Raw genomic sequence first — 11,261 nt, 5'->3', positions numbered from 1 at the left:
TAATATAGCTCCTTTATCCAATACCCCTACACTACAATTGTCATCTAATCCTTTCAGACCTACCACTTAAATACATCTCATTAATTTCGTACCTACCCATAACCAGTTGCGTTAAAGATAATCTCATGAATATTCATTACGTATTTCACGTTTCATTAGGGCGTGATCAAGTATTGGGTATGGGTGGGCTTGTTACTGGTTTGCTGCGCATTTGTGGAGTATTAAACGTGAATTACACGGGTTTGGTCTGTAATGGGGGAGATTCATGTGTTTTTTTGAGTCTATTAATTGGCTGCTGGGTCTGTTCATACGCAATCCACTTTCTGACCCCCATAGACTTTCCCCGTCTGCTTGGTGTCTGCTAAGAATGCTTTCCTGTATTTGTTTTACTAATTTCTCGCTAAAGACCCTACAGAAACCTAGTAAAATCTCTTGTAGTGGAGTGACTGACGGAACCTACCAATCTGACAAGGGAGTGCAACAGTAGTAGCACAGACTGCCACTTTAAAGTGAATATAAATAAATACGTAGCGACCGCAGATAGATTGCAACAGGTTGGCTTGATCGCACATCGCAGAGTTTGGTGACAGGAAGGAAGAGACATCAAGTCACTAAGAATCTTTCCAGTAACCTTGTATCTAATTTGTCGCAAGTGCCATCTTTTTTGTGGTAAGTGCATATGTGAAGAAAGAGGTTCGAAATACACAGGATCCATCAGAACTTTTATGGACTATGGTTTAATAACGTTGAGTTGTGGTGTTAGCATTGCATTGGAAATTAATTTAATCCTTATTATTGTGCGTTACTTTTGTGTAAATTGATATCACTGTTTAGCACCGTACCTCTCAGCCTTTTATCCCAGGGATCGGGGACAGAGCCATAAATAGTTTTGGGAGACAGGGCAAGCCCCCAAACATTGCTGTTCTAAACATATTTTGCATTAGCGTGTGCTTTCTGAAGTAGTCTCACATGTTTGCTACTATTTAATGACTGCAGTCCTCAACGAGTTGTCTGAAAAGAAGCACTGATTTTACGAAGAACAGACCAAAAACGAGGTAAAATCAGGGACAGTTGTGAGGTACAGATAATACACAGCCATCGTTTTTTATTTTTCGGTGCCTACAATCTGTTATAAATTAGTAGTTTCAGGGATACAGGCAGGGACTCTGAATGATTGTTTGTGTAGTCTGGCTGCATACATCTGAATAACAAAAAACTAGATTTTGTAAAAACAATGTAATTGTGTTTGATGATCTTTCTTGCTGTTGTGGAGTAGATCTTCACAGAAATCTAAATATAGTTTTGTATGAAATTTAACTATGGATTCAGTCTGACAAAACTGAAATAGTTTCAGCTGCACTAGTATTTTTGGAGTAATGTGATGAGTTATATGTTTTTTTGCAAATTTCTTGGAATGATGGATGATACAGTATTTATTAAAATACTTCGGGTTCCAGTGCGCCTTCAGTTTACCATGACCGAAATGTAATTTCGCATCTGAAATGTAATTAGGCATCTGAAAAACACAACAGATTAATAATAATGCTCTTCACTTAGGCTTCTGTAACCAAATACAAAACAAAAGTGGCCAATGCACTTAAATGAATGCATGTAGACAAATGTTATTTTATGGCATAAGAAGCTGATAAGTGTTGGCACAAAATCAACATACAATTTGTTGAATGACATTGAAATACAGAAAGTGTTTCAAACATAAGCTGCATTAATTTGGTGCATTCATTCTTGCAGATTTTTGAGAGTGTGATAAAACAAAAAGGGTTCAAATGGTTGTTGCACTACTCACTTGTCAAAGGTTACAATGTTGCCTTCTTATGACTCTCGATATTTGCAGAATGCACACACTGCAAAACCATTAAGAAAAAATGTAAACCTTTTCTTTTAGGGGAAAACTGTCCGCAGAAGTTTTTTTTTTTCACCACAACCTGTCTATCTTTTGTCTTTCTCTGCTGCTTTTAACAGATAGACAGTAGAATTTCCAAATTTTAATACTGTCCTGTGAATGAATTCATCTATCAACTTGGTCTTTGCATACTACTCGAATGCAGCTTAATGGTTGCTGATGTAATAAGGTGAAAGTGATTTCAGAAATGCAAGGGCAAGACCTAAGGCATTCCTTGGAATGGTGTAGGAAGTGGCATAAGATTTCTTATGGTAGTAGGGAAAGAAAGGAAAAGATCTGTTGTCTTGGTTTAGTGGGAATTGCAGCAGTGATAAGAAAGTGAACAGACTAGCAGATTCAGGCAGGCCTGGTCTGCTGTCAGTCTGCCTTTCTGTGTAACATGGAATGTAGTTATAGAATCCAGTTGTGTTACCAGTTATCTAAAATCCTTTTTTTTTTTTTTTTGCAATGTAAACAAATATTTGTGCACTATTTTCAGTTTAATGAATGGTTTAGGTTACGTGATCCCTATGAGAAATTCAGACACTTTAATACCATTCCATTTTCATAATGAACTAGTATTTTCCTGACTGCTGTGAATGTCAGTCTTTTCTGCTTGTAGTGATGTGCTGCTGACTTGTAAAATCATGGCACCATGTTTATATTTATTTAATTTGTAATATATCCACTCTTGTTGCCCTTTGCCAAGAAGAATGTACTGCATTTCTTCGGCCTCATTGTAGAAAAGTTTTTTTGTTTAGTTTTTATTATTTTAAGTTCTCATCTCTAATACTGTCTTTATTATATGTGCATGCTTCTGTGTTTGCAACTTGCAGAATTGCATACATTCCTGTCCATGTAGCTGAACAGGTATTTTGTACAGTAGAAGCAGCATCTCTCTTTTTTTTTTTTTTTTTTTTTTGGTATAAATGCTGTTTGTATTTTTAAGTGCCGTTTTTAGATGAAATGTCTGCCTGTCTTTAAGTCCTCTGAAACGGTTGCCTTTGGCCCATTTTTGTTGTATTGTAACGTAATTTCTCCTACTTGTCTTGGATTGTACTTGGAACATGAAGCCATGAGGCTTCCTATGCCTTTTAGACTCCAACTTCTGGATTTATACACAGCCTTGTATTCTGTAGACATACCATTATTATTATTAATTATTTTCTCTTGTGGATCGTCATAAACAGATATACCTGTTCTTGATGCTGATCCTTCAGTGACTTTACTAGCCTCCTCCATTTCATGATGATACTGCCTCATTTAAATATACCACCGGACTAATGCCCTTCAATCAGTTTGTTCCCCTTTTAACACATATATGCCTGAATATGCTCTTCATTTCTCATGACTTAAGGCTGATAGTTTTCCAATGTAACAGAAAGTCAAAGAACAAATGTTTTGCATTTGTCACAAAAGTGTGGTGGAAAGAAACCCTACCAGGTACCACTACTCAGAACTTCCTGAAATAATAGTAGATGTTTACAGTGTTCGTGATCCCCACTTGTTGATGTGCTTTTAAATCTCTAGTTGTGGCATACTCACTAAATTCTCAGCTAAAATTGCATGTTTGCTTAACTTTGTTGAGTTTTCCAGCTTGTAGAGCTCTTTTTCACTCATTCAGTGCATGCTTCAGGAGAGCACAACATTTTGTACCTGTTGTCTTGCAGTATTCTCAAAATTCTGTCTGAAAACATGGGATCATGCTATCTTGTACTGGCTTTAGTGCCCTTTCCTTGATCTTTTGAGAGCATCATATTTTTTGGCATGCAAAGACTTCTTGCAAAGTTTGCTTCTTAATTTATTTAAGTGTTGTAGTGGGTCGTACTGTGATTCCGGGCTATTTGCTTTGCTTTCATTACATTTCTTTGGTTGTCCCAGGCATAACTGCACCTCTGCCTCCTTCATTTCTGCCACTGCCTAAAATCAAAGATTGGTTTGTTCTTGAAAGTACCTTGCTGAAGCACATGTATTACCTGTATTTGCTTGTTTTCCATTGTTTGTGTTTGGCTTGCCTGCAATCAAAATGATGTTTTTCTATGGAGAAGTAGTAAACTGCCTTAGAAATCATGCACTAAAAACTTTATAGGAAATGAGGACTTTTGAGGTATTCTAAATGGCTTATTGTGCAGCATATCAAAGTTGCTGGGATTTACATGGGGAGAAAAAATGTACTGAGAGAAGGAAATTGTCTTCAGACTGCCCTGAAGTTTAGGTATGTTAGCAGTCACTACTGTTTAGTAAACAAACAATTAATATTGATCCAGCAGAATCTTTGCTCTGTTAAGATGTATTGTCTCTGGATCTGGAGTTTGCTCTGTTGTTTGATGATGACCTCACTCAACTTGTCAGACAGATGAGATGACCTTTTAAATGCTTACTTATTCCCTCATGTTGGTGATATAGCTGTGCCACGTCTGTTTTCTTTCAATATCCATAGAACATCTCTTTGGCCAACAGAAGCTTGAGCAGGAATGCTAAATATGCAGCTTTTCTATCGTTACCTTTCTTTGCACTCTTGATTGGACTAAATCAGATCTGTTTTCTTATCTCTTTTTAACCTGTGTGGCCTTTGCAGGCTATGTTTCATTGTGGATATGTTACTGTCTAGCTGTGCACGGACTCCTGTCTTCTGTGAGAACATGTTACTGTCTAGCTGCGCACGGACTCCTGTCTTCTGTGAGAACATGTTACTGTCTAGCTGCGCACGGACTCCTGTCTTCTGTGAGAACATGTTACTGTCTAGCTGCGCACGGACTCCTGTCTTCTGTGAGAACATGTTACTGTCTAGCTGTGCACGGACTCCTGTCTTCTGTGAGAACCTGTTACTGTCTAGCTGTGCACGGACTCCTGTCTTCTGTGAGAACATGTTACTGTCTAGCTGCGCACGGACTCCTCCCTTCTGTGAGAACATGTTACTGTCTAGCTGTGCACGGACTCCTCTCTTCTGTGAGAACATGTTACTGTCTAGCTGTGCACGGACTCCTCTCTTCTGTGAGAACATGTTACTGTCTAGCTGCGCACGGACTCCTGTCTTCTGTGAGAACATGTTACTGTCTAGCTGTGCACGGACTCCTGTCTTCTGTGAGAACCTGTTACTGTCTAGCTGCGCACGGACTCCTGTCTTCTGTGAGAACATGTTACTGTCTAGCTGCGCACGGACTCCTCTCTTCTGTGAGAACATGTTACTGTCTAGCTGTGCACGGACTCCTGTCTTCTGTGAGAACATGTTACTGTCTAGCTGTGCACTGACTCCTGTCTTCTGTGAGAACATGTTACTGTCTAGCTGCGCACGGACTCCTGTCTTCTGTGAGAACCTGTTACTGTCTAGCTGTGCACGGACTCCTGTCTTCTGTGAGAACATGTTACTGTCTAGCTGCGCACGGACTCCTGTCTTCTGTGAGAACATGTTACTGTCTAGCTGCGCACGGACTCCTGTCTTCTGTGAGAACATGTTACTGTCTAGCTGCGCACGGACTCCTGTCTTCTGTGAGAACATGTTACTGTCTAGCTGTGCACGGACTCCTGTCTTCTGTGAGAACATGTTACTGTCTAGCTGCGCACGGACTCCTGTCTTCTGTGAGAACATGTTACTGTCTAGCTGCGCACGGACTCCTGTCTTCTGTGAGAACATGTTACTGTCCAGCTGCGCACGGACTCCTGTCTTCTGTGAGAACATGTTACTGTCTAGCTGCGCACGGACTCCTCTCTTCTGTGAGAACATGTTACTGTCCAGCTGCGCACGGACTCCTGTCTTCTGTGAGAACATGTTACTGTCTAGCTGTGCACGGACTCCTGTCTTCTGTGAGAACATGTTACTGTCTAGCTGCGCACGGACTCCTGTCTTCTGTGAGAACATGTTACTGTCTAGCTGTGCACGGACTCCTGTCTTCTGTGAGAACATGTTACTGTCTAGCTGCGCACGGACTCCTGTCTTCTGTGAGAACATGTTACTGTCTAGCTGCGCACGGACTCCTGTCTTCTGTGAGAACATGTTACTGTCTAGCTGCGCACGGACTCCTGTCTTTGTGAGAACATGTTACTGTCTAGCTGCGCACGGACTCCTGTCTTCTGTGAGAACATGTTACTGTCTAGCTGCGCACGGACTCCTGTCTTCTGTGAGAACATGTTACTGTCTAGCTGTGCACTGACTCCTGTCTTCTGTGAGAACATGTTACTGTCTAGCTGTGCACGGACTCCTGTCTTCTGTGAGAACATGTTACTGTCTAGCTGTGCACGGACTCCTGTCTTCTGTGAGAACATGTTACTGTCTAGCTGTGCACGGACTCCTGTCTTCTGTGAGAACATGTTACTGTCTAGCTGTGCACGGACTCCTGTCTTCTGTGAGAACATGTTACTGTCTAGCTGTGCACGGACTCCTCTCTTCTGTGAGAACATGTTACTGTCTAGCTGTGCACGGACTCCTGTCTTCTGTGAGAACCTGTTACTGTCTAGCTGTGCACGGACTCCTGTCTTCTGTGAGAACATGTTACTGTCTAGCTGCGCACGGACTCCTCTCTTCTGTGAGAACATGTTACTGTCTAGCTGTGCACGGACTCCTGTCTTCTGTGAGAACATGTTACTGTCTAGCTGTGCACTGACTCCTGTCTTCTGTGAGAACATGTTACTGTCTAGCTGCGCACGGACTCCTGTCTTCTGTGAGAACATGTTACTGTCTAGCTGCGCACGGACTCCTGTCTTCTGTGAGAACATGTTACTGTCTAGCTGCGCACGGACTCCTGTCTTCTAGCTGTGCACGGACTCCTGTCTTCTGTGAGAACATGTTACTGTCTAGCTGCGCACTGACTCCTGTCTTCTGTGAGAACATGTTACTGTCTAGCTGTGCACTGACTCCTGTCTTCTGTGAGAACATGTTACTGTCTAGCTGTGCACGGACTCCTGTCTTCTGTGAGAACATGTTACTGTCTAGCTGTGCACGGACTCCTGTCTTCTGTGAGAACATGTTACTGTCTAGCTGTGCACGGACTCCTGTCTTCTGTGAGAACATGTTACTGTCTAGCTGTGCACGGACTCCTGTCTTCTGTGAGAACATGTTACTGTCTAGCTGCGCACGGACTCCTGTCTTCTGTGGGAACACTGTGTCTATGCACGATCCTCTAATTGTTCTTACTGTTTTCTCACATTGTTTTATACTTATTGTTTTGAATTTTCATTTTCTGCCAATACATTTGAAGAGCTGTGATCATCCTTTGTGTTTTTGTACCCATTTCTGAGCCTTTGCTGCAGTTTTCCTGACTTTGGGCTGTTCTTTTAGTGTATTCTGTGTCTTTCCTTCTCCATGTGTCATCGTGCTGCATGGACATGACTTTTTTGAATTATCACATTTCTGTTGTTTAAAAAGTGTAGCAGAATTTCTTCTTTTCTTCTCATTCTTATCCATGGTTATGCCACATGTAACCCTTTAAATTTCTTTCTGATTAAGATCTAAACCAGATTAAATATTGTGAGGGAATGGACAGAGTTCTTATAAGTAATTAACTTTATATTTATTTTGCTGCAGTATATAGTAATGTATTCTTTTTTTTGTTTGCGTGTGTGTATGTTTTCATTCACCACTGGTAGTGTCAGTTTCTCAAAACTTTGCTGCCGTATAATATATGCTGCTCTGTTTCATGTATATTGTTTAACAGACCTCTGTAATTCTAGATAGGTTTTGAGTAATTGAGTTTATTGGTTAGACTTGTGAGTTCCTAATGGTATGCATGCAGTTACTTTATCTTTTTAATTTTGGATGACTTAATGAGACATACCAAACAACAGATATTTATTTTCATATGTACTTTATGAGATCCCATTACATTTTCAATGATAGATGCCCACGTGTTTAGTACTCCTTCAACTTTTGTGTCATAGTGCATACACAGTTGGGAAATGTAGTTTATATTTGTGTCTTAGGTGTATATGGCCAATATATAATGAGATGAGCAGTATTTTAACTATGGTTTTCAAGCAGAGTGACGGACTGTAGTATGCACTGTAACATTTCTTTTGATGCCTACAACTCATCAGCTCAGCACTTTGTGGTAGGCAGTGAAGGACATTTACTAAGGCCAGGTGACTGTGTTTTTTAGGGGGGCATACAAATAGTGTAATAGCACAAGATAAAAGATGTTTATCACTGAAATTTACTTTATACTAAGACTGATACATGGATTTGAGGGACTGCTTGAGTAAGACAGCAGAGGAATGATCTTTATTCCATTGCAAGAAGCATCAAAAGGGGAGGGACCCAACTCGAACACTGGCTGTTGCATTAATGCTGGAAGATGGAGCTGGGGTAGAAAAGAGTTGGAACAAATTATACAGTCGTGCTTGGGTCCTCTTCTGGTTATGGGATCTATCCCTGTGGTAGCCATTCCTTATTTAAAGTTACATTTTAATATTAATTTAATCATTTTCAGTAAGCAGATTTAAAGTCGGATATACAAAATACAGAGCAAGGATTTGCAGTGAATAAATAAAAATTAAATATGCAAATTTTATTTATTTTTCTGTTGGCAAAATACTTCCTGGTGTTGAGATGAAAAATGTTTTTGTGGCTTATAGGAACAGAAGTCGTGTTTTACAGATGGGCTTCTAGCAAAGCAATCGACCTAGCCAAAGGATTTCACAAGTACTGGAGCAGCTGGGATGTTGCGACAGAACGCAGGAAGCAACAAACGTGGCCTGGGGTTATCCCGATTTTCTACCTCAAATTTCTTTACTATCTCCAATTCAGCAAACTGGGGTATGGGCCGTAGTACCAAGAGTAACTCCTTAAGCAGCGTCAGCTCTAACTCTGATAGTTATGATAACCCCATTGTGGATTCGGATTATATTATGCAGCTGTCTAATGATGTTCGTAAATTTGCAGAGGTACTGACAAGTTTGAAAGAGACCTTTCATTCTGAAGGTGAGTTGCCTATTTTTGACATGTTAATGTCCGCTGTTTCTTGTGTGACTGCTGCCTACTGTACACTCAGACTGTTTAATGATGCTTAAGTTAGTTCTGTCAAATTCTTGACTTTTGGTTTTGTTTTGCCATTTTATTGCTCATCTGCTAAATTAAAACCAGATGCTTTGTGTTACTTAAAGTACTGCCCAAGGTAAGATACTTTCTGTAGAACTGGTGAAACATTTCAAGAATGCTACTTGCTATAAAAGAGAGAGACTTTTTCCCCTGTTGCACATATGTTGCTGTCTGGTCTGTAGAGTTTCAGCAAAGTTTAAAGTGTTGTGCAGTAAGAGCAGAAAGTATCAGTAACGCATGTGCTTGGTGGCACACTGATGTCCCATGGTAGTCCTTAGATAATGTAGTGCAGTCATAAAATGAAGTTGTGGTAAAAGGTACCCTTGTTGAAGAGCTGATCTATACTAAATGTAACTTTTCTACAAAGTTAGAGAGATCCTGATACTGTATGCAAGCCTTGGTAAGGATTCCATTTCACTATAATTCTACATCAATAATATTTTGGTATGAAATTTGTGATTCAGCCTGCTGCATTTAGAATGGAAGCGAGTGATGACAGTACATAATATTGGCAGTGGCTTAATTACAGTTTGTTCATGGTGGTGCTGAATTAATGAATTGTTGCAGTACTGCTGAAACAGACAGATGTACTGAAAGTCGACATAGTTGACATGACACCTTTTCTACGGTTGGAAAGATGCTCTGTTTTTACAGGGACCTGCAAGTTATTGTGAGGGTGATGTTTAAGTTATGCTGTTTTCACATGGAAGAAGACCGTGATGTGGTTACTGTTCACCGACCTTCACAGAGTGCTGCTGTAATCCGAGAAGTGCTCTCTGGAATGTGACACTATCATTTGGTTTGTTTAGAAAACTTCTCTCTGTTTAGGTAAAGAATGCAGTTATAGAAAATGAAAGCCTCTGTTTATGATATATTTTAACTAGTGCTTTACAATATTTTTAGGAAGCATGTGTATACAGAACAACTTTAATACTCTGCTGTGTCCTTATTTAACCTGTTGTCTGATACACAGCTTGTATTTGCTTATGCAGTGTAACATTGATGAGGCCAGTTTCCAGATGTGAGCCGCAGGACAGATTACATGGGAAAGAATAGGAGTGCAAAGGCGTTTATTTATATGGAACATTTGTTGCTGTAGAATTGTTGCTAAATAAATGTGCATGTCATGAAGATGCCTTAATCACAAAATGCATAATGCAGTGTTAATAGATGTTGAATTCATAATTTCAAAGATGTGTTGAATATCAATTGCCTGTGAGTTGGTGAAAGCCATTAATACCACTGTTTGTACCCTAAAAGGATGTAGGGTATTAATAAGATTGTGAATTATGAATTGTATGGTTTTGTGAAAGTGTTAGTGTTTAGCATGACATATTAGAAAGTTATTGTGATTCCTTTAATAAATAAGAAATGTTGAAGTGTCATGTGAGTTTTCTGTGTATAATACAGATAATGGAAAAATCTGAAGACGCTCTTTGCTTCTTTGACCTTCCTAATAAGTTATGCTTCCATTCTGGAAAAATAACATATGGTTATGTAGTTTAGCAAACCTGCATCTTCGCTACAGTGACTGCAATAGCATAGGATTAACCAAAAAAGTAAAAGAACATAAGTAGTGCTACTTATAAGGTAAACATTCTCTCCACTTCTCGCTATGTCCTGATAAAATACTTTTAACATTCATAGTTTCTTATACAAATGTTATACATAATTTTTCAATAAACACACTAAAACAGCCCAACATGGGAACGTTCTCTGAACACTGAGGCAGTAACATTGCCTTGCTACTGTAGTGTCCAGGAAATGTGCATGAAACGGCATTACTTGTCAGATAAGGGAAATGATAACTTGAAAAGTTGCAGTGCATATTGTTTAAACAGGTTAGTCGGCATCCATTTATGTACGGCATTTTAGATAGCACAATGAGAACATGTTATCTTCATAATAACATCCAGGTGAAGGGGTGTGTGTGTATGTGTGTATGTGTATATGTATATATATATATATATATATATATATATATATATATATATATATATATACACACACACAGCTGTAAACTAATTTTTTTTTTGTGACAATTCCCATGATAAGCGTGAAGATTGCTAAAAAAAATATGGATTTTTTTTTATAAAATGTATCTTGTTTTGCAATGTTTTTTAACCCAAGGCATATTAGTACATTATTTGCATTAGAGGTACGTTATGTAGGAATTCCAGAAAAAAAAGTTGCAGTGTTCATCACTCACAAATAGTTACACTGTTTACAACTCACATTCAGCAATTTGCATTCTTAACATTTTTGTGGTAAGAATGATCAGATTGGCAGAAAATATGAAATTCGTCAGCTGTGGCATTATCACCAGATGTA

At 39.3% G+C, this 11,261-nt stretch overlaps 1 protein-coding gene across 1 annotated transcript in view; it reads left to right on the top strand.

Annotated features, from left to right (window-relative positions):
- Positions 1–204: 204 nt before the first annotated feature.
- ARHGAP29 (Rho GTPase activating protein 29) overlaps positions 205–11,261 on the top strand; it is a 1,010,462-nt gene continuing 999,405 nt past the window's right edge. Inside the window, exons 1-2 of the mRNA XM_044085689.1 lie at positions 205–669; positions 8,468–8,813. Of these exons, the coding sequence (XP_043941624.1) occupies positions 8,552–8,813 (262 nt within the window). The 5' untranslated portion in view covers positions 205–669; positions 8,468–8,551. The remainder of the gene's footprint in view (positions 670–8,467; positions 8,814–11,261) is intronic.

Source organism: Protopterus annectens, chromosome 10.part0 (assembly GCF_019279795.1).
Source record: "Protopterus annectens isolate FY-2018-M chromosome 10.part0, PAN1.0, whole genome shotgun sequence".
In the NCBI taxonomy this organism is placed as follows: Eukaryota; Metazoa; Chordata; order Ceratodontiformes; family Protopteridae; genus Protopterus; species Protopterus annectens.
This window is presented reverse-complemented; position numbering and strand designations above follow the sequence as displayed.